The following is a 23,873-nucleotide window of genomic DNA, read 5'->3' as shown; positions in this document are numbered from 1 at the left end:
AACTCTGAAAAAAAGTAATGAGTTTTTAAAAGAACTTTCTGAACTCTTGGAACTACTAATTTAAATGCATGCATGTTAAGCAAATATTTGTGATACAAATATAAGTGGTTTGGTGGGAACTCACAAAGAAAATAGAATTTCTATTCACTAGCTGTCAACAGGGATGTCACTCCCATCAGAAAGTGGAAGGTTTAAAGGAGGAATTAACAGGCATATTCAGATTCAGTACATTAGGACAGTAGATAATGTAGACAGTGGATAATGTGGTGACAAACACAGGCAAAACTGTTGTGAGACAACAAAAGGCTTCTAGACTTTGGCTCTCTCTATTTGCATGTTTTAATAAACTGGTTTTTGTTTTGTTTGGTTCCCATGCTTTCCCCCTCTGCCTTGCACAAGCTTCACCTTGAATTTCTATTCTAAATGAAGAGAAGCAGGAACATAAAAATTTAGCTGAAATCAATGGATTTGGTTTGTTCCCCTGTCATAACCATGACACCTTCCCTGTCCTTTAAAGGAGTGACTTGGTGGGCTAAGATATTTTCACAGGTATAAAAATGATGTTGGCAAGACACTTGGACAAAACCATGCCGAACCACTTGTTAAGGTCATTCTGTAGAGCTGTCCACAGCATATATACTACCATTCACACAGCTTCTCCATGTGTGAATCAAACTGCTGCTCAGGATATGGCTCACTTGCTGCTCATTTGAGGACCACTGCAGCATTAAAGGAGCCATTAACCCTGTTAAGAAGTCCTGGAAGAGAGACGTGCTTCAGAGGCTTAGTTCCAGCAAAGACACAAGTTTTAGGGGCACATGTGCATGTGAGCTGACAGGGCTGTGCATTGTTCTTCTAGCAAAAGGTGAGCCTCTTGAAACACTGAATCAGGGAAGCTGCTGCCAGGAATGAGACCTGCAGCCTAAAAAGCAATGGAAAGATTCCCTCCCATACTAATCCTTGTGAGTTTTGGATCGGACCTCATAGAAGAATGCATGACCCAGTCCTTACAAGAATGAAGTAGTGGAGACACATGTTGTGTAGAGGAAAGAGGAGTCTATAAGAGAACTTCTTAGGATGTTTCTGAAAGATGGAGGAAGCAATGTGGAAGATGATGGGACTGTGTGAATACAATACCCTTTTGAGGGTATGCAACCAAGAACAAAAGCCTTGCACAATAAACATGACATTTACACCTGCACCAAGTAGCTAAAGCTTCAATGGAATAGAACTAGACGTGTTCCAAGGACAAATAGCAGCATCACTACTATACTGTGAATTTTCGGCCCAAAATTATTTTTATTTTCAGAAGCAAAGCCGCTTGAAACACATTTATGTAACAAAGCTAAGTGTACACAATACAAACTCTTGCACGTACCATTAAGCTGGCTTATTCTTATAAAATAGGCTGTTTGTCATATATCCTGTTCATACTATACTGTTAGTATCTGAAAATAAACCCAGTCCTGAGGTAGAAAATGAGGATTTATCCTCCTCTCTGCAGTCTGCGAGATCTCTGGGACAGCCAACAGCCCCACAGTCTGGTGCTACTCGTGTACTGCACCAGAACCGAGTTTCCAGGTTCCTGCTTTCGAGCTGCGGGTGCATGTGTTATCTGTTGGCTGGCTGATTTTTAGATTAGTGTGCCACTGGGAAACTCTTGGGATTGTAGCTTTAAGCCCGATATGTCGTCAGGTAGTCCAGATTTCGGAAATACAAGTCATAAGTGAAGAAATTATAGTACATAAAAATAACATATATCAAATACAAGCCATTATAAACAGACCAATTGAAGACAAAATTACTGAAGGTTTAGCCAAGTGTTTAAAAGTAACCATGCTGTCAGACCATCACTGGGAAGATGATTAGCCCTCTAAATGTGTTTAAAGGTAGGTTGAGAGGCAATCAAAAGCATTCGCAAGCAAACATATCACATTTCTAAGCTTCTGAACCCCTGAGAGTCAGCAATGCAGCTGTATCAACCAGAAGATGATCTTTCACCAGAGAACGTTCTAGCTCACAACTGTGTCTAAAATCTCTCTTGCCCTGTCCATCTTCCTTACAACATCTTCCAGAATAGACAATACAAATCTAGGAGATTCACCAGAAGCTAAAAGAGGTGGATGGAAAAATGGGGGCACCAGGCACTATTATGATAATGGCTGTTTTAAACCTGTCTACAAAAATTCATGGGAAAACTGTTACATTACTACATTTTGAAGATCGATGCATGCAAGGTTATGAAATGATGTCGCAATTCAAATTAACACAATTATCCATCAACTGTTCCTAAAAAATAAAGATATTAGTCCAATGACTGACACTTTAAAATTTTAGCGTAAAGTTTTCATAGCACAGTACATCAGATGTTAGCAAAGGTGGCTCACTGAAACTGTAGTACCTGAAGTCCCACAGTTATTAAAAATCCATGTGCTCTGTGTTCAGCAGCTGTTCAGAAACCATAGGAACTGCTTAAAGGGAGTTTATTACAGGGCCAATGCACAGAGCAGTCATAAACTGTGGGTAGAATATCTGATGTAATTATGCTACAATAGCATTTAAGAAAACAGTTCCAGCCTTACCTTTAATTAGCGTATTGAGAGGTGAAGAGGAGCCACTTGCCTTATGTGCCCTTGAGGTCCAGTGTAACCCTTTCTTACAATGGAGGTACTTAACTTTACAAAAGAAAACTGACTTTTCCATTAGCAGAAAATTCTTCTGAAGAAGGAGAAAGTACAATTTTGCTTATATATAATTCATAGGTGGGGAAGTTCTATCAAATCAAAGAGGTACTTTTTTTCTTCCTGAGGAACATGCCACAAAAAAAAACCTACAAAAAAAATTGTGTGAGAAGGAATATGCTATGATTTACTTTGGGGATGGGAAGGTACTTAAATTGAAACACAGCTCTGCAAATCTCTCTGCATAAATCACTGTCTGTTTTCCTAGTTTTACTTTTGTTCTTATGGAAAGAGAGAGAACGATAGCTGCACTCCAGAGCCTCAAAAAACTCATTTTATCTGCAGAGCAGGACCAGAAATGTAAACTTCCTTGTGATACACACATCAGCGCGTTGGAATGAATTGCAACGGTGTAAAGCTATCGGCAAACACCCCTCCAATCCCCACCTTGGGCTGTTCTCCTTTGTACTTCTCTCTCTGTAATGTTGATATTTGCATTGGCATAGTCATTCATACAAATTTTATTATGAAAAAAATGCCATATTTCTCTCAAATGAGTAGAGTTTTTTCAGGTGCATGAGGAAAGGAAGCATGGAAGGGAGATGCAGTTGAAACAGCTACCTGTACAGCACAGTGATTCTGGGACAGATCTTTAAGATGTAAAAGGTTGGGAACCAGTTAGATGGGATGAATTTAGGGCACTGAACAGAAAAATAAATGGAAGCCTACTGGGGAGAATGGGAGTTGTCTAGTACCATGTTGGTTTCAGTGCTTTTTGCCCTAAAGGGTTCCTTGAGTTCTGGTTCAGGTCAAGATATCTCCTACTAATGTGGCACTATACATAGCTACCCAACAGCTGAAAACATTAGACAAAACACCAAAATTAGGAGGCTTCCACCTATGTTCTGAACAACTCAGGGATGAAGTAGCTGAATTTGGGTTTAGACCAAATGTCCTTCTGTAGACTTTTGCAGCCTCAACAGTTCTGTGATTCTATCAATTACTATCTGTGGTGTGTGATCTCTCACTTAGAAGTGCCTAGCTACCCAGGTCCCTCTCTGCCAGTCAGAGAGGGACCTGGGGTGCTGATTGACAGCTGGCTGAACAGGAGCCAGCAGTGTGACCAGGTGGCCAAGAAGGCCAATGGCATCCTGGCTTGTGTCAGCAATAGCGTGGCCAGCAGGGACAGGGAAGGGATCTCACCCCTGTACTGGTGAGGCCGCACCTCGATTCCTGTGTTCAGTTTTGGGCCCCTCACTACAAAAAGGACATTGAATGACTTGAGCGTGTCCAGAGAAGGGCAACGGAGCTGGTGCAGGGTCTGGAGCACAGGTCGTATGAGGAATGGCTGAGGGAACTGGGGGTGTTTAGTCTGCAGAAGAGGAGGCTGAGGGGAGACCTTATCACCCTCTACAGCTACCTGAAAGGAGGTTGCAGAGAACTGGAGATGAGTCTCTTTAACCAAGCAGTAACCAAGCGATAGAAAATGAGGTAATGGCCTCAAGTTGCACCAGGGAAAGTTTAGACTAGATATCAGGAACCATTTCTTTACATAAGGTGTCATTAGGCGTTGGAATGGGCTGCCCAGGGAGGTGGCAGAGTCCCCATCCCTGGAGGTGTTTAAGAGTCAGGTCGACATAGCACTGAGGGATATGGTGTAGGTGGGAACTGTCAGTGCCAGGTTAATGGTTGGACTGGATGATCTTCAAGGTCTTTTCCAACCTAGATGATTCTGTGATTCTGACTTTCAGTAGCAAATGTGGCACCTGGATCACAGGGGGGATCCAGAGAGTCGCAGAGCAGGAAGCCAAATCACTGAAATCTACAGTTTGGAACAGAAGGTGGTGGAAATAGAAAATACTAAGGAAAATCCAGCAAGGCTTTTTTTTGATTTATACCTCAGAAACATGGAAACTATTTGAGGGCATCAAGTATGTAAGCAAGGTTCAGAGGAGTTTGTACAGTTGACTTAGATTTCCAAAAGCTCTTCCCAGCAGAGGGCAGTCCCCCAGCGCAGGCCCATTCAGCCCTGCACTGGTCAACATAATCATAAATCATCAGGAAAATAGGATAAAGCAGTAAGATATTTTGGGAATTCTGTATTATTGAGGAAAACAGTGATTATGTCAAACATTGAAGAACTGCTGAAAGACCCTATAATACACTAGATGATGAAACCACAGCTGAAATTCAGTGTAGATTTAGACAAGAAGGCAGAAACTATCCTATCTTTATATGGACAGCGATAGCTTCTAAACTATTACCAGTCAGGAATGAGATCTATAGAAAAATGGATAATTCCATAAAAACACCATCTCCAATGTGTCCGTTCACTCACCTGCTGGGAGCGGCACCATTAGGTCAAAGCAAGAGCAACACATTGGCAGGACAGGATGGACAGGAAAGGATTAAGTTCATTGTGCAGCTGATACCACCTGCAACTTGCTGCCTCCTGCAGCCATCACATTCTGCCTTTGTGCATATTAAACCTTTGGAAGTTGCTTCAGAATTCACTAACTTATGGAAATGGTATAGATCAAACTTCCTAGCAAGAAGGTATAAATGCCATCAACTTACGCAAAAAGCTTTTGGAGCCAATCCAACAGCAGCCACACTGATGAGGCTTTTGTGCTTGCTGATGTGATACGGGGGATGCCCGCACTGTGACGGAGGAGAAAGAATGAGCACTCTCACTCTTGACTAGGTAACTACTTTGCTTATAGGTGCACAAGTTATGAGTTATGAATTAGAGAACCTGTGAGTTAGAAACTTCATGAATTAATGAAGTGATAACTTAGCAAAATCACTATTTAGACAAGTCTGTACAAAAGGGGATTGAGGCCCTTGTTTGACATGCTTGTTTGCCTTCTTTCCGAATGAGCTCATAAAATAAAGTTCAAACTCAGAGTATAATTGTCCTGTGAATATGTGATATCTAAGTGAATCATGACACTCCAAATTCAGAAGTAATCAACAAAATCAAACAGTAAGTATTATTAGGAAAGCAACAGAAGACAAAACAAAAAACACTGAAAAGCCACTGTGCACATTTGATGTATTCACATCTTGCAGACCACCTGCAGGTCTGCCCCTTAAAGAAAGACAGTCCTAAGGAGCAAAGGAGGATAAATGCCCAAGCTATGGACTAGAACAAGACTAAAATAGACCAAAACTTTTCAGTTTGGAAAGAGACAACAGTGATGTGATCAATGGATATAAAATCATAAATTGGACTAAGAAAATGAATAGCACTTTTCCTGTGTTTCAGGAAAGCTAATCAGTGGACACTGGAAGGGAAAGGATGCAGGACAGTAATGCTACAGCCTCTCATGTTTCTTCCTAGGCATCTGTTGACAGCCTGTTGTAGGCAGGCTACAGATCTGTATGAACTTCTAAGTGACCTAGTATAATTGTTCTTCTGTTCAGTGTACTAGCTTCTCATTTTGTCAGTCCCTTCCTGATCTCTCAGAGCAAGCAGGAAATAAAACAAGACAAGGGGAAAGGCGCAACAGAACCTGACTGGCAAAAGAAGGAAGCAGACAGGATTCTTGTTTAATGAGAATCACCATCCACTTTAACAGTCCCCATGCCTATTGCTGCCAGTCTGACTTAATGGTATCTTACATCACTGTTTTACCATAATTTAAAGCATGCCTCTGGGTGAATGTGATGCAGCACCATGAGTGCCAAAAATGATTCAGAGGATGGTGCTTAAAAAAATGAAAAGATGGTCCCTCTTCTAAGGGGTTTAGAAGCTCCCAGAGGGTGAACACATTGCTTGGCCAGTCTGGTGCCGTGGCTGCAGTGCAAGAGGGTGCAGTGGCTCTGTGAAGCAGGCAGTACCATAAGCATGGCAATCATGGCAACTGCATGTCCAGCAGATGCATGCCCATGACTGAGCTTTTTAATAGATATATTCAGATATTGAAAGGAAAGGAGTGTGAGAGTGACCTTCATGACATATCATCAGACTGGCCTTCATGACGTATCATCAGAAAACTGACACAGGTCTGAAACCTTAACTGAGAAGTTTTTCTGGTGCCTAGCAATGGTTGAATTCACACACCAGCCTTCTTCCTGCAATTGAAGGTGGTGAGGGAGACTTGGCTGAGGTCTCTCTTCTTCCCTGGGCCACTGCAAGAGTTGTGCAGTCTTGCAGCTGCCACTTCTTTTTGTCAAATTTGGTTTAAAATGGCCAAGACATCCCAAAAATCAGCAGCAGGAAGGAGGCGAAGGGCCCTCACGCAGTACCACTGCAGATGTCACATTCCCTGCAGTCAGATTAAAGAAAAATAAACCAGACTCCAAACCCCACTGAAAGCCTTTTGGTTGACCCCGGATGTCTGGGAGCATCTCAGCAGGAGAAGGGAGACTCCGGTCTTGCAGGCAGTGAGGGCACCTCAAGCACCCAGGGCTGGGGCTTTGTGGCGGTGCAGTTTCTCTCCCCCGCAGCCCCCCTGGGCCACGCAGTGTTTAGTGTGATTCGAACCCCCTCCCAGGCCACATACCAGTCTGAGGAAAACAACAGTGATAATGACAGTAAACTAGAGTGAAGGTGCCCCTTTAATGAGTCTGGTTCCTGCTCTCCCTATCAACTGAGAGCAATAAGAGAATTGCACACACATCAAGTTCTTGTTCAACCGGAAGAAGACACCAGAATACCTCCTTGGTTGAGGTGGACCAGAGTGAAAATTATCTGAAAAAAGTCAATTACCTGAGACCTGTAAATAGCATCCAAAGTGAGACCACAGGGGGTCTGTGACCAGCATCTCCCCTGAGCTGGGTCACCTCTCAGGCATTAACTCCCCGAGGTATGGTCTGCTGACAGAGCTGATGGGAAGCCAGGGCAAAGTCGACCTGCTCGAGTCTCAATTATCGCCCACTGAGGAATGCCGATGCACTGTGAGTATTTATTCTAAACTCGAGAAGACGGAAATTTTAACTGTGAGTTAGCTTCTCTTTGATGCATTCTCTCCCTGCTTACCTACTGGGTATATTTTTTTTTTTTTTTTTTTTTTTAATTTATTTTAGAGCATTACATTGTATGGCATGGAATATCTTTTTGGCCAGTTTGGGCTTGCTGTCCTAGCTGTGTCCTCTCTCAGCTTCTTGCCCACCCCTAGCATACTGGGAGGTGGGAAGCAGAGTGAAGAAAAAGAGAGAGCCTCAACACTGTTCAGGCACTGCTCAGCGGTAGCTATAACATTGTTGTGTTATCAACACTGTTTTGGTTACAAATCCAAAACATAGCACAGTATGGTCTGTTCTGAAGAAAGTTAACCATCCCAGCCAGATCCAGTAACTCTTGCCATCAAATTCAGGTTAAAAAAGTTCACTATTTCAAAACTAGAAAAACAGAGTTTGGGTAGTGAAACAATAAAATCCGATATCCTACATTTATGGGGCTGGGAATAAAATCCCATCTGCTTTAGAATGTGTGTAAGATGGTTGTTGTCTGTTGAAAGATCTTTCTACATATTAGCAGGGAGAAGGAAACACTATCAAGTAATCATCTGGAAAACAAGAAGAAAGAATAAACTTGTATAAGTCTTTCAATTAGAAATGTAAACCCATAGCTATAAAAATCTAAAAATTGTGAGTTCAGACAGTCTGTATGAGCACATTGTACTTTTAATCTTGAAATCCTTCTTTTTTCCCTCTACCCAAGGTCTGTGTGCATTATAACAAAGGTGATGGACCTTACGGATCTTGTACCTATAAAAAGATGTGCACCAAACTGCATGTTTGCCAGTACTTTTTGCGGGGACAGTGCAGGTTTGGCACCAACTGCAAGCGATCCCATGACTTACTAAATTCAGAATGTTATGAGAAACTGGAGAGACAGGGAATGAGCTCAGACGTTATTGAGAAACTACCCTCCATTTATAGGAATATGTATGACATACAAAATGGCAACAGCAACATGTATGACATAGAAGATGCCAAGTCTTCACCTTGCAAAGGTAAATGATACCATCTTTTGAAAATATTAGAAGAGTCACTGTAGTGAATGTAACATTCTCACAGATGTCATGAAGAAAAACTGAATTCACATCTTGATGTGTCTTTTAGGAGGGACCTTGCACATTTCTCATTGTCAGATTTGGGTGAAGTGTGAAGATGAAGTGATTTTTCAAGGCTTTATGGGTTCCTGAGAAATAAAGTGCTTGGTGTTTATAACAAATTTGGGGTTAGAAAAGCATAACAGGAACTGGAAAGAAGGAGAAATGTTATTTTTTTTCTTGGTAAAAAACATAAAGATAGAGAACTGTTTAGGTGTGGCGTTTATTTGTGTGATTATAAACTACTTTATCCTTTAATGTAGCAACTGTCTCACACAAGAATTCACAGACAGCACTATACTAGTTATTTCTCAGAGATCTAATATTTTGATTGTTCTTTTCTTTTCAAGTTCCTTAGAACTGTAAGTTAAGCAGGAAAGAGGATAACAGAATGGAAAATCCAAGTGTGTGTGTGTGTTCATCTCTCTTATTCTCCCTGCAGTTTCTTCCTCCCTTCTTTATGTCCTTAGGTGTGCTTTAATTTACATAAGTATCAGATTTTGAGACTTCAGGTTTTATAGCTGCCAATGTGAACAGCTATGTGGAATGCACGGTTAACTCAAGTCCATCTAGAACAGGAAAAGCATTGGATTCTGTTCTTGTTTTGTGAAGATAGCTAAAAATTGTATCTGAGGAATTTAGCAGTTACAGGAAAGTCAAGTTCAGGAAGGAAGGATGGGACTTCTGAGTATTCAAGATCATCAAAAACTTCAGTGTCTTTCTGGAGCTGAATGAAGTTACATAGTTAAAAACATTGCTTTTAGGCATCTTCCCTACCCATAGGTGTGTTTTTAAGAGGGCTTGTTGAAACAAAGTGAATTAATAAGGCTTATAATTCCCCACTCTAGAGAGAAAACACAGCTCTAGCCGAGAGTCCTCAACTACAAATGATGATGAAATGGAACAGATCTGTTTATATCAACTGTACAGAACCTGTGGCTTTAAAGGTAGGTTGTGAATGTACCAAGTCCTGTCTATTTTCCTTTTATAATAAAGTGATAGAAATCTTTCATAGAAAGGGGAAATTTCAGAGTTTACACATCTTTATTTAAATCTCATTGTGATCTTGAGTGCTGGTAGGAAGTAGTTGTGAACAGTTAAATCCATTTGGTGGCCGGTCACGAGTGGTGTCCCCCAAGGCTCGGTTTTGGGGCCACTCCTGTTCAACATCTTTATTGATGATCTAGACGAGGGGATCGAGTGCACCCTCAGTCAGTTTGCAGATGACACCAAGTTGGGTGGGAGTGTTGCTCTGCTCGAGGGTAGGGAGGCTCTGCAGAGAGACCTGGACAGGCTGGAGCCATGGGCTGAGCCCAACTGGGGGAGTTTCACTAAGGCCAAATGCCGGGGGCTGCCCTTGGGCCACAACAACCCCCAGCAGCGCTACAGGCCTGGGGAGGAGTGGCTGGAGAGCTGCCAGTCAGAGAGGGACCTGGGGTGCTGATTGACAGCTGGCTGAACAGGAGCCATCAGTGTGCCCAGGGGGCCAAGAAGGCCAATGGCATCCTGGCTTGTGTCAGCAATAGCGTGGCCAGCAGGGACAGGGAAGGGATCTGACCCCTGTACTCGGCACTGGTGAGGCCGCACCTCGATTCCTGTGTTCAGTTTTGGGCCCCTCACTACAAAAAGGACATTGAATGACTCGAGCGTGTCCAGAGAAGGGCAACGGAGCTGGTGAAGGATCTGGAGCACAGGTCATATGAGGAATGGCTGAGGGAACTGGGGGGTTTAGTCTGGAGAAGAGGCTGAGGGGAGACCTCATGGCCCTCTAGAGCTACCTGAAAGGAGATTGCAGAGAACTGGGGATGAGTCTCTTTAACCAAGTAATAAGTGAAAGGACAAGAGGTAACGGCCTCAAGTTGTGCCAGGAAAGTTTTAGACTGGATATTAGGAAGCATTTCTTTACACAAGGGGTCATTAGGTGTTGGAATGGGCTGCCCAGGGCAGTGATGGAGTCCCCATCCCTGGAGGTGTTTTAAGAGTCGGGTCGACATATCACTGAGGGATATGATGTAGTTGGGAACTGTCAGTGCCAGGTTAATGGTTGGACTGGATGATCTTCAAGGTTTATTCCAACCCAGATGATTCTGTGATTCTGTGAAGGTGTTTGACCTACCTAATATACCAAACAAAGGAGCTGTTTTGTTTTACTCCGAAATGTATAATAACTGTCTGTGTTGGAGATTGGCTACTCCACCTGTGTTCACCTAAGGGACTGATGAATTATAGGAATCCCATTTTAAAATATCTACAAAAGGTACTGTGAATACTACATTCTTCCTTGTTTCTTCTAGCACTCTGCTGTTCCACCTGTCTGAGCTCCTGTCCCTTTCAAAATGTCCAGGAAAAAGGCTGCTGTGCCAGCTTTCTTTTCATCTTTCCTGGTTTTGGCTGGGATAGAGCTAATTTTCCTTCTTAGCTAGAGTAGTGCTGTGTTTTGGATTCAGTATGGGATTTGATACGAGAAGAATGTTGATAATACACTGATGTTTGTAGTTGTTGCTAAGGAATCAAAGACTTTTCAACTTCCATGTCCTGCTGGCATGCGGGTGCAAAAGAAGCTGAGAGGGAGCATAGCAAGAGCAACAGACCCAAATTGGCCAGTAGCATGTTTCATATCCTATAGCGTCATGCTCAGTGTCTAGATGAAGGTTGGCTGAGAAGCCGAGGCGCTCTCCTGGGATTGTGGTTTTGGGATTTCCCTCCTTTGGGATTGCTAGCAGGGAATGGGCTGGGCAGTGATCAGCAGGTTAATGATTTCATTGTGCATCACTCGATTGTATATTTTTATTATTATTGTATGTATTTAATTTCAATTATTAAATTGTTTTTATCTCAACCAGAAGTCTCCTTACCTTTACACCTCCAATTCTCTGCCCCATGCCCCAGGGCAGGTGAGCAAGCGAGCAGCTGTGTGGTGTTCAGCTGCCTGTCAGGTTTAAACCATGATATTATCCTTTTGTCATATTTTTCCTACTTCATGTTCTTGACCTGTAGTAGCTCCCTGATGTAGTCCACACCTTCTCATCTAAACTGTGTGGTACCGTCTCCTTGACTTTCTCTGCAGTTAAGTTGTTATTCTTCTATGAAGGCTAGCCTTAAGTTTGTGCATATGTGTACTGGTGATGTGATCTTCACTGCTGTTGAGGAACAACTGCATTCTGACTCTGAATGATTTCTGGGTAACATTTGCGATACCTGTGCCACTAGTACCACTACTCTTGTTCCTGGTGAGGCCTGGAGACCTCTTTAAGTCTCTAAATGAGCTACCTCCTATCCTAAAATGAAGTAGTGTTGCAGGTGTTTTTCCTCAGTAATACCACTTTGGGACTAAGTGGTTAAGCCTAAGTATTTGAGTTTGCACTGTTACTTTATATATGAAATAATAGCCTTATGTGCTTGTGATCTTGATTCATTGTAACCATTTGTCACTGAAACTGAGAAGACAGAATGGTCCTTCACCACTGAGCTCCTGCACAAAGAGAATCTAGTAGGTACAGAAACTGAACTTCTGCCTAAGCTCAAAAAAGAAGTTTTGCTTGCTCACACTGAAAAATTCTGAACTACCGCTTGTAATGATTCCATAGATGAGCGTTTTCCATAGCTATGCATTTGATAACTTTTACCAGCTAGGTGTACAGCCCTGAACTGTTAGAATTTTTCTTATTGCTTGTAAAAATAATGCATATCTTTTCTTTTTTTTAATTTCTAGACAAGTGTATGAGAACTCATTTTCACTTGCCATATAGATGGCAGATCTCTGATGGTAATACCTGGAAGGACTTGAAGAACATGGAAGAAATAGAAAAAGCATATTGTGACCCCAGGAATGCCAGGTATAAACTTACAAAATGTACAAACTTAAAGATGTTTGGAGTTTTCTATATTGGACTAGGCCCTTAGCAGCTATAAATTGCTATGATTCTTTTGCAGTCATTATGTCAGTAGCTTCATTCTTCTGCAGACCTCAATTTTCCGATTGATCTACTGTTGCCAGAGGTCTGATCCATTGTGACATACTTATGTCTGGAGTCCGTATAGGACCCTCTGGGTTACCCTACTGAGTTTGGCTGGGATGGAGTTAACTTTCTTCATAGCAGCCCTTATAGTGCTGTGTTCTGGACTTGTGACTAAAACACTGCTGATAATGCACCAGTGTTTTAGGTATTGCTGGCAGTGCTTGCCCAGAGTCAAGGCTTTCTCTCTCCCACTCTGCACTGTTCCTCCACAGTGGGTAGGCTGGGGGTAGGCAAGACATTGGGAGAGGGTCGGCTGGGATAGCTGACCTGAACTGACCAAACGGATCTCCCATACCAAATAACATCATGTTCAGCAATAAAATTGGGGGCAGGGAAAGAAGAAGGTTGGGGTTTAGTTACCAAGGTGGCTGCTGTTTGGAGGCTGGCTGGCCATTAGACTGCCTGGGGAGGTGGTGAGCGATTTGCTTTTGTTTGTTTGTTTGTTTACACTTCCCCCTTCCTCATCTATTGAACTGCCTCACAACTTTTCTTGCTTTTTGTACAGGGAAGGGGAGGGGGAGTGTGTGAGCTGTTCACTGTGGGGGTACTTGGTTGCTGGCCAGGGACAATCCACCACAGTTATTTTATGACTGACGCGTAGAGTCTAGTGTTCTGTGCTGTGAAAAAAAGGTATAAATACTTCCTACTGCTGCTACCATAGAAAGTCTTAATCCTCAGTAAGAATGGCTGGAAAACTGCAGAGAGTGATGATTTTATCAGAAGTAGTTGTGAGAGTCTGTCTTTGGTTAGAGCTTGTCAATACGCAGCTTGACCTCATGATTAGAAATAACCTTCTCTTTCATCTTTTGAGCTGGAGGATGAAAAGGTAGCATGAGATTTGCCCCTCTCACCCTCTTTTTCTCCCAGTCCATATTGTGGAACGACTACCTTGTGTATCTGGAGAGATACTCGGGTGAACATTAAGAATATGGAAATACCTTTAAGAGTTTGGAACTGGTTACGTAGCACAAAAAAAGGTATTAGAAGGGGCTCATACCAGTATGCTGTGTCCCATGCTGGACAATTTACCTAGCCCTCTTATGTTGCATTAGAGGCTCTCTGAAGCCATCCTTAGGTTCTGACAGTGTTCTGTTTAGAGTTAGCAAGAAGGTGGCAGTATACATTTTCCACTGTTTCTATTCATCTTATGCAACTCGCTGATTTACAAGTTGATAACGGTTACTGCCCATGGAACCGATGTGAGACGTAATACTGTAATGCAAAATATGTACAAACACAAGAGGGGGCTGGGATTGTTGTGGAAACTGTAGGTTTGTGTTCTGCTTTAGAATGATGCTTACTCAATTTGCAAATCTCTGTTGGGTTTCTGAACCTATGTGTAAAGCTTCACAAACAGTTCTGATATTTTTATTTTTTTTTTTTTTTACAGATTTAATAATGGTGTTACTGAAAGTGGCTCTGTCTTGCCATGTATCAGTTTTCTGGATATGCACTGTGGGTCTGCAAAGATTAGACGCCTTTCTACAGCCTCCTCTGTGACCAAACCCCCTCATTTCATTTTTACAACAGAATGGATCTGGTACTGGAAAGATGAATATGGCCTGTGGCGGGAGTATGGAAAAAAAGTAAGTGTGGAGAAACGGGGAGACTCTCAACTCTGTTAAGAGTGCAAACTACTGAAATGTGCACAATGTTTATATCTTCCCTCTTTTGTCACCCTCTCCCTCCCTCCCTCTCACTCATATTGTACAGATCGACTTTAGAGGCCTAATGGGATCTTCCCTGTGAATTTGATTGGTTCAGGTAGGGGAGTACTCACTGGTGAGTCACAAATATTAGTGACAGATACTTCTTCAGTGAGTCATGTCAGATAGGATCACATTAATACATTCTTTTCATTGCTCTTGATTGAAACTTCCTTTTCTGAGCTTCCAGTAGTACTCTGTGCTTCTTTACTAGGGTCTAGTTGGCGAATACGCGGCCTCAGTAGTAGCATTCACAGCATGCACTTTACACTCTAAGTTTAGGCTTTGTAACACTTGGTTTGTTCTGGGGGCAGTTTAAACTGCTTAGTATGTGGCTTTTTCCTGACAGCTACTATCATGCCCAAAAGCGGATATGTACTGCAGCCACCATACCATGACAGTTGTTGGGTTTTAAACTTGCTTGTATGTAACAGACCAGGAGAATCTTTTTTTTTCCTCTGGTTTTGACCTCACAGGATGATGATCATGCAGCTGCCACTATCTCCAGTGATGACCTGGAGAAAGCGTATATATACAAAGGTTCTCCAAAACTGAACTTCAAAGCTGGAAGACATGAATATGAACTCAGTTTTGGAGGTAGGTTTCATTTGCTTTGGGTTTTTTTGTTTTGCCCCTCCCTCTGTCCCAGGTCTTCTGTGGTTTTAAGCTACATTACTAGAGGAGAGAGAAATTTGAACTTTGAACTGCAGTGCTTACAAAGACAGAGCTTCTGTCAGGTTCTCAGGATAAAGAGCTGTTCATATCATCAAAGTGGCATTCCTATTCCTCCAAACCTTTTATTTTTAAGAAGTTCTTGTGCTAGGTTTCAGAATGTCTGCCAGCAAGTCCAAGTGTCACATTGCCATTGATGCTAGCACCAACACAGATGGTGAGAAACTTCTGTAAGGCTTGGGAAGACAGCTTCTGGTCTGTTTTAGTCACTGGCTTGCAGAAAAATGAATACTTGGGCAAGGTGTAGGGTCCAGATAATCCTTAGCATGGCAAGATTTATGCAGCTGTTTTCTTTCCATAGCTCTGCCTGTCTGGAAAGGCTGAGGAATTATCTTGACTATGTCAAAGTAGGAAGATGTGTTTCCCAAAGAGCTCAGGAATTTTACACCAGTTGTGATGGCATTGCTCTATCTGAGCTGTTGCCTTTCCATCCTTTTCAAAAATCATGGGAAACAGTGATGGTGGGAATCAGACTGCCTAGACTCATTTTGATACACTCATTTCGTGTAGTTGCCTTTGATCCAACTCTCCATTACTGTGTTATTCTGCATGGAAAAAAACCACCAGGCAGAAAGGACATGTGATACATTGTGATTCAATTGAAAGCAATGCTGTAATCTTCTTTATAGGCTGGGGAAACTTGTCTGGCTTAGAAGGGAAAATTGCATAGTAAATCAATCCCTTTTCTAAGGCTTGGTCTTTTTCAGTAACTTAGGCAAACATACGCAGTGTAGGTGTGTTCCAAAACTTAGTTCCTAGGCTTGGTGATGCCAAGAGGTAGGTTTCTTTTGTTTTCTTCCTGTGTATCTCTTTCTGAAGATGAGGCCTCATTCTCCTGGCTGCTACTGACTCTTAATTGCTACAGAGGTTCCAAAATTCAGAAACAATGCCTCTCAAATTCAGGTTGTTGTTACTTGTTTCTGTTGGTGGTCAACAAGAAAGAATGGCCTATGACACTATTAGGTTGTGTTTATAGGGTTTGAAATCTACAACTACCTGTAGGAAAACAGTATCTTGATTATAAATTGAGAAAGAGGGGGTGCAATCCATGGAACACAAGTAGATTTTACAATGATTCTTTACAGTTAAGTGTGGCTGATGGAAAGATGAAGGGAAAATAGTTACCAGTGTCTGTCATTCCTTCTAAAGTTAAGAGCAAAACAGAAACTGAAATCCTTCCTGGTGATTTACATAGACTGTGGGTTCCATATCGTCCTCTGACTTCCCTTTGTGTAGCAAGAAAAAAAAGCTCAGTGTCTTTTTAACAAAACAACTTAGTGGCAAGTTTTGCTGCAGTGTGAAGGCTTTCTAAAACATCTTTATGATTGTTCAGGGGTTGTTTGTTTGTTTGTTTTTTTTTCCCAGACATGATTCAGAAGAACCTTCACTACAGAACAGTGAGAGAAATTTGCAGAAGACCTAAATTTGTTTCTCAGAGAGAGGTAGAAGACTCAAGAAGAAGGTAAACTGCAACTGCTTATTCCGAGGTGATGGATTTAGTGCATTGTGAATGCAGTGTCTTCTAAGGGTGTAAGTAAGGTGAAGGAGTAGCTGTTAAGGCAAGTGTAAAAGAAATTGAGAGGGGCAGGGATATACCTTTCCTACAATAATGTCTAGCCAGGGCAGTATTGCAGCCTGGCCAACAGTTTTCAAGCAACTCAGGACCCTTGGGTGTGAAGGAAGTTTGGGCTTGGCCGCAGAAAGTTTGGAAGCATAGAAAATAATTCAACATGTAGCAGCACTGTTGTAAGGAGCTGCCTATTAGAGGGAGCTGTCTTATTAGAGCAGCTGATGCGGATGGAAGCAATAACGTTTATGCATATTAGCCCTTTCTGATATCTGAGATCAGTAATTTTCAAAGCTAAACACACATTTAGAAACAATTCTTTTGAGAACAACCAGACAATCTGAGAAGAAAGTAGTAATTGTTACAAGTGGAGAAGAAGGTGGGAGTCTGGAAGGAGAGAAGTTTTACACAATTACATGTAACAGCCAACTTTTTTAATGCATTCCCTTGCAGCGCACAGTGCTTGCTTAAACAACACAGAAAAGAGCAGCTAAACACACTAATTAAAACTGGGGTGTAAGTAGAAGGGAGGATATATCTATGCTGTTGCTGTCATACTGATATGATACTGGATGCATTTTATCTACCCTACTGTAGCAGAGCTTATATATACATTCAACTGTTGCAACTAAGAGAACTACTTCATGTTTAGTTCAGTGTACATCTTCTTTTTTCTCATGTGGTGTCTTGGTTCCTGCTATAAGTCTTGACATAATGAGTTGGAACAAATATTTTCATGTGCTGAACTCAAAAGACAATTTTGAAATATTTCTGAGATGTTCAGTTGCCTGTACTCTCCCAAACTGGTCAGAAGTGTGTAGTATCATATGTACATAAAATGTATGAATTTGTTTTGGTTTAGTTACCTATTTGTAGTGTTTTCTAATGTACAGGGCCCTTAAACATACAGAAGAGTTTAAAGGCATTCCAGCTCACTGGGACAAATCTGCCCTGCCTGAACTGGGATTCAAGGTTTGGAGATTTTTTTTTTTCCCTCTCTGTTTTGCTGCATACAGGTTTGTTACCTCAAAGTTCAGTGTTTCTCGTGCTTTTCTAGATGACTGTTTCTTATGTAATGTAATGCATAGATGTTGGTAAATTTTGAGCCTGATGCAACACTGGGGCAGACTTAGAGGTGAAATCAGACCCGAATTTAAACTAACAAATGGTGGCGGTATAACCATGGCAATATTGACTTTCACTTCTACTATTTATCCCTTTGCATGGCAAATTTGCCTGAAGCTTATGCTCTATTAGCAAGACTGTTACTGGGGCCCAAGATACATAGCTTTGAAGTTCAACATGTGCTGAAGCATCAGAGATAAATCAAGCCTCTAAATTTTAGAGTAGCCATTCCCTGAGCTGTGTATAAGTAGACTGCTGTACATCTGAGGAGTACAATCAGCAGAGTTAAGGCTGGGATCATTTATTAAAATGTACTGTAACTCCAGAGGAGTGAACTTGTTTACCTTTGTAACACACCCAGTTAATATCTGCATGGTTTACCTTTGCTGACTTCCTGCCTGCCTCCACCACCACCTCTGGCAACTCTAGTAACTATACCTACAGAAAAGATCTTCTCATATGAAGCTCAAAAATTACTAACTTGCAAAATGCAAATCCTCAAGAAATTGTCAATAAAAAGTAGAGAAGGCTAATGCTGATATTCTTGATGCTCCTGGGGAAAATGTTTAAGTAGAAAACTTTGCTTGCTTTCAGGACTGTCATGTAAGGAACTGATTTTTGGCAGTGTGTCTCTACTCTTCCCTAAAATGGTTGATTGAATAAAGCCTTTTAAATTTATTTAAAAACATAACGGGCAGTGCAGTTTTTGTTCACTAGCTGTAGGCAGTATAAACTATAAGGATTTAAAAAGCATGGGTGTAGAGGTACTGTTTGATTTGCTGCAACATAAATTCTCCATTCTTTATTTATGTGCTCATTTTTTCTATGTATTTAGGTATGATTTGATATATGCATGCAAATGTATTTTGGCCCAAATATTAAAAGGGGCTGGGTAGCTGCATGAAAGCACCCAGCTCCTTTAATGGCCTAATGGCCTGTGAGAGAGCAACCTGGGTGTCTTAAACCCCAGAAGTTAATGTTCCCTAGGTAAGAGCTAACTTCTACAGAGCAGGGATCTCTAATCTGCCTTTTTTCCAAGAGTTTTTTTGCTGCTCGTACCTCTGCTTCACAGAAAAGACTTTAAAGGTCTGAGTAGTGCACTAGGTAGGGTGGCTTTGTTATGATTTAGTAAAAGGTTGGAGTAGCTTTTTAATCTTTTCCTTACAGCTGGTTGAGCTTGACAGTTCTTCTGAAGAATACAAGAAAGTCAAGGTGGACTTTCAACGCACAATGCCCAAAACAGTTATTAAAAGGATTCGTAGAGTTCAGAACCCATCTCTCTGGGAAATATATCAATGGTACGTGTAAAATGCTGCTCTGGTATGTGTGCATGAAATTTGTTGTTTCTGTGGGTAGCTGTATGCTCAAGATAGACATATGCATTCCTGAAATGCAGCTGCATATAAGAATCTGCTTCCACTCCCCCAATGAAATACCTAGCCAGGATCAACATGTAGATAAAGACACACCAACAAACCCAAAACTCAGTCAAAACATATTACTTAGAAGTCAGATGAGCTCTGTGGGAGGAATCCTTGCTCCTGAATAAGCAGTTCTGACTTCTGCCAGGCCTGTGTCCAGGACAGCTGCTTTCCACTGAAGCCTTGAAGCTGGTAATCAGGCACAACACTGGGACAAATACTGGTTTGTAGCTGGTCAAAACTGAAAGAGTCTTCAAAACTAAATGCAAAACTCACTGAGGAAAAGCCTTGACATGAACTCCTGCGTTCAGAAAAAAAATTGTGAAGATTCCTGTCCCTCTCCCAGTAAGCAGTGAATGAAATAAAACATATTTATTATTAAATATCTGGAGGCCTCTGTGTATAACAAAAGCATGTTTGTATGCAGCTAGACAGCAAGATACCCTGTATGCCCAAAGATTAGGCCTTAATGTAAGGATTTTCAGAATGTGTGTAAAATTATCTTAAGTGCTGGTATGGCTGGAACCTGTCTGGGTACAGCTGCTGTGGAACTGCAAAGATACTGCTTCTTATTGCAGGCAGAAGGAACAAATGCAGAAGAGCAATGGTGGAAAGGCTGTGGATGAGCGATTTTTATTTCATGGGACCAGTAAAAATTACATTGATGCCATCTGTCAGCAGAACTTTGACTGGAGGATCTGTGGCCTTCATGGGACAGTCTACGGGAAAGGTGGTTTTTCAGCTCTTTCATTAACCCTAGACTTGCTAAAAAATTCTCATAGTTACTGCAGAGGTGTAAAGTTAGAGAGGGCACGCAGCCAACATAGGGCTTATCTCCGTGATGATGTGGAGAATGTAGCTGACTTTGGCAAGGATCGTTTCTAGTTAAGGCATACTGAAAGGCCTTGGCCTCTGGGCTCCAGCCTGTCCTTGCAAGACAAACTTAGGAGAGGCCAGTTCTAGGGACAGTTTCTCCTAGAGACCAGGCTTCTGTTCCAGTTTTGCCAAGCTGCTAGAAAGCAGCGTGGCATTATTTGTTTTCTTTCCAGGAATTTAAATGCCATCCTGGTTACACGCATTTTCCCTTGTTAGCGAATTATAATCCTTTATGTTGTCCTGTGCACAGGAAAGGATCAGCATACCAAGTGGAAGAGCAGAGAGACAGGCTGATTGGCTGACTACCCACCCATCCGACTGAATACTTTGTAACTCTTCAGAAATGTTCTAATGAATATTAGTAGCCTGTCAGGAGAGGAAATTGAGTGAGATTGGGGCAGTGGCCATCTAAAATTAGGAGGAAATCTTTTTGAGAAATATGGTAACATTTAATACATTCCTTGTGTGGCTTTTCAATATGTGTGCTGTGGAAAAATATAAGTATAGTAATACATAGTGGTCATTTTCACTAAGAAGGTCATACAGGACAAGTGAAGCCTTTGGAAAGGCCATTCATGAACTGCTTCATGGATTTTCTTATGAATTTGCTTTCACACTGTATCACTTCCTTCCCTGCAGTTTTGATGTCTTAGCAACTCTTTTTTGGTGTGTCTTCTACAGGAAGCTATTTTGCAAGGGATGCATCGTACTCTGACAATTACTGCAGGGAAAACTCAAATTCCAAGACCATGTTTCTGGCTCGGGTCCTGGTGGGAGAGTTCACTCTTGGTAGTTCTTCTTATGTTCGGCCTCCCTTGAAGGACAATCAGAAGTTCTATGACAGTTGTGTGGATAACTCTTCAAACCCTTCTATCTTTGTCATCTTTGAGAGGCATCAGATTTATCCAGAGTATCTCATAGAATACACTGACCAGGCATTGGCAAAAATGCTATAGCACCAGTGCCTGACATCATTATGTTTAGGTGGTATAAATGTTTTTTTTAGTATTTGCTTAAGAAAGAAAAAGTGATGTTTAGAAGTTGTGTAATTGAGTAGGTGAATGTTCATAAACATTTATTCTCTATACTTTCTGTGCAATAGAAAAAGAAGGGTAAAAAGACACAAATGATGTCTTGGGATTCTTAAAATCCTGTCCCTGTCCCTGTCTCCTATTCTTCATGTTTCCTTGCATTACTAGAGACTTCTATAAATTCAGTAGGTGAGTTCACTGGTGGTTGTAACATGAAGATTGGCTATGACTGCCAAGTTTAAACAATATTTAGTTATAATTATGTTTCAGGATCTTTACACATGCTTATTGATCAGAGGATGTTTCCTCCTACCTGTTAATGTTTTAACTCAAAACTTGCTTTTTTCAATAATGTCTCTTGTAATAATAGACATTCAGGTGTTTGCAAATGAGACTGTCTCGGTGTTCAACTCACTGCATAAATTCTGAACAGCATTGATTTTTTTTGTCCCTATTCAATCTTCACCAACAAAGCCTCAAAAATTAAACTTGCTTGTTGAAAAGGAACAGAGGCTTATTTTCACTTGTTAGTTTTCTCCTTTGAAACAAGTACCAAAGACATGAAGCATAGCAAGGGTTGCTTGTGCCGTGCTACTCAGTTGACTTACTGTATCAAATAAATGCTGTATTTTAGGTGTGTGAGAAGACAAATTTTTCATGACTTTGTGCCTACAAGTGAGGAAGTGGTGTCAGGTGCCAGGGGGAAAGAAGCAGAGGCAACTCACCCTGTCATTTAAGAATATCCTACTTAGGAGTGAAAGACACTGTTTGCACTGCTTGATTAGCAATACCCTGTTTCTGTGGAACAACTTTATGGTTCTGTTACAGCTGTTGGGAAGGACAGTGAGGGACTGTCTCTCACTAGGTGTACTGCCCGTTTGGTTGCAGGAGATAAACTGGTTACCTGTGTAATCAAAGGTGGCTTTGGACTTTCTTCCAGGGAAAAACATGCTTACCTGGGGTGTCATCTTCAGCAACAGAGCTGAGACCTTTACAAATCTGAAGATTAAGCTGGATATTTAATTGTTTCCAGGCAAAAGATGTTATTAGTGTTGAGCAGTCAGCATACGTGTATGCAGATAATTAAAAAAACTTGAACTGTTAAGTATTTCTTAAGACTAAAGTTGCTGATGCATAGACAGATACTTTATCACAGCTTTAATGCTTCTAAATGAGTACCTGTTAGCTATAGTGTACTACAAAAGCCTTAAGATATACTTTGTTTAGGACCAAAAAAAGTTCATGTCTACCTGTATTGTAGAAGCACTTGTTTTTAATTCATCTGGATGATGAGTGATAGGTGTATACTGGGTAACTTCATTACTTCAGCACTGTGAACCAGAAGCTTAGCCATGTTTAGCTGGAGTAAGGCTGTGCAGAACTCCTTTTTATGTAAAACTAGCAGCACGATACCTAAAGGAAAATAACTCCTATTCGTGTTTAAACCCAGTAAAACACAGGATGTGGAAAAGCAAGTATTCTTTCTTTTGAAAGATTTGTAATAGGACATGCATAATAAATCTCATGTCAGCAAATGAGCTTGGCAGCAAATACCACATTAATTGAGGATAACGTTATGTATGTAAGTTTTCATACCTGTGCAGAATAAGATATTTCTGTCAAAACAAGAAAAAAAAATGCATTCATCTACACATTCGTGGCAAAGGAGAACAGTGGTAGTATGCCCTTCCTCTGAAGATAATCAGCATTTCAGCTAAGAACTGGAATAGCTAAAATCATGTTAATCTTTTGCCAGAAAATTGAAAAAAAAAAAATTTTCATGCAAAAAGTTGAGATATTTTTGGTAACACTTTTGATAGTAGTATTTTTTAAAACTTTAACTTAATTCTTGGAGGGTGTGTGTGAATGTGTATGTGTGTAAGTAAAAGAACTGGAATAAAATGGCTGGTTGTGTTACTGTCATCTGTTATTTCTCTGTTAATGCAAAAAAAAAAAAAAAAATTCCACTTTTGAAACTGCAGTGGTAACTTTCTCATGTGTAGTAAATAAACAGGTATTCAAACCACTATATTCCTTGTAATGTTTTTCTTCTCTCTCAGTAGTAGAAGCACCATGTTTCACTAAATTTCTGAGTTCTTGGAAACTTCCTTAAAGATGCTGCTGTTAAGTAGTGGAATGCCTCTACAGCTTGTTTGGATTGCATTTGGAAATAGATAAAAACTAAACTTCAGACAAAAATTTATACTGAGCCTCTTTTCTGAGTGAGGGTATCTCTTGGCTACTTCAGACACTGCGCAGGAACAGCGTAATAATCTCTCACTCCGACACCACGTGAGGAGAAAGATAAGTGAGGATTGTTTCCTTTTTTGATAGCAGGTCCATCGTGGCAAGACAGATGGCAAACCAGCAGAAGCCAAACCACTTTGCTATGCTGGTAGTGCAGTCTGGAGTGTGGTAGCTTATCAACTGCTGTCCCCCCCTACCCGCTGGGCTGGGTGAGGGTCTGGCTGCCAGCAGAAGACACACACCATTTAGTGGATGTTACCTGTGATCAGGTTCATCGTGATATCTGCCTGGATTTCATAAGATGTGGGTGTCAAATCTGTCTGTAAGTGGCGGCAGGAGTGGAGTGGCAGTACACTACCCGGCTGGGATACCTGCAGCCAGGCAGGGTAGGAGTGGTGGATTAGAG

At 41.3% G+C, this 23,873-nt stretch overlaps 1 protein-coding gene across 1 annotated transcript; it reads left to right on the top strand.

The window, feature by feature from the left end:
• The first annotated feature begins 8,340 nt into the window (after positions 1-8,340).
• LOC113491516 (poly [ADP-ribose] polymerase 12-like) lies at positions 8,341-22,855 on the top strand. Its single transcript, XM_026868495.1, has 10 exons — positions 8,341-8,644; positions 9,592-9,690; positions 12,456-12,579; positions 14,153-14,348; positions 14,945-15,065; positions 16,566-16,662; positions 17,661-17,739; positions 19,060-19,190; positions 19,892-20,043; positions 20,871-22,855. The coding sequence occupies exons 1-10, from the start codon at positions 8,407-8,409 to the stop codon at positions 21,143-21,145; spliced, it is 1,512 nt and encodes a 503-aa protein (XP_026724296.1). The 5' UTR covers positions 8,341-8,406; the 3' UTR covers positions 21,146-22,855.
• The last annotated feature ends 1,018 nt before the right edge of the window (positions 22,856-23,873 follow it).

This window comes from Athene cunicularia (genome assembly GCF_003259725.1).
Source record: "Athene cunicularia isolate RWA chromosome 1 unlocalized genomic scaffold, athCun1 chr1_part2, whole genome shotgun sequence".
Classification (NCBI taxonomy): Eukaryota; Metazoa; Chordata; class Aves; order Strigiformes; family Strigidae; genus Athene; species Athene cunicularia.
Note: the sequence above shows the minus strand (reverse complement) of the source record. Positions and strands in the feature narration are given on the sequence as shown.

Bases quoted from the DNA above. Each gene is read 5' to 3' on its own strand.
- LOC113491516 (XM_026868495.1), top strand. From the start codon at position 8,407: ATGTGCACCAAACTGCATGTTTGCCAGTACTTTTTGCGGGGACAGTGC. The intron at 12,580-14,152 runs GTATAAACTTAC...TTTTTTTTACAG, and splicing joins TGTGACCCCAGGAATGCCAG to ATTTAATAATGGTGTTACTG. The intron at 15,066-16,565 runs GTAGGTTTCATT...TTTTTTTCCCAG, and splicing joins ATATGAACTCAGTTTTGGAG to ACATGATTCAGAAGAACCTT.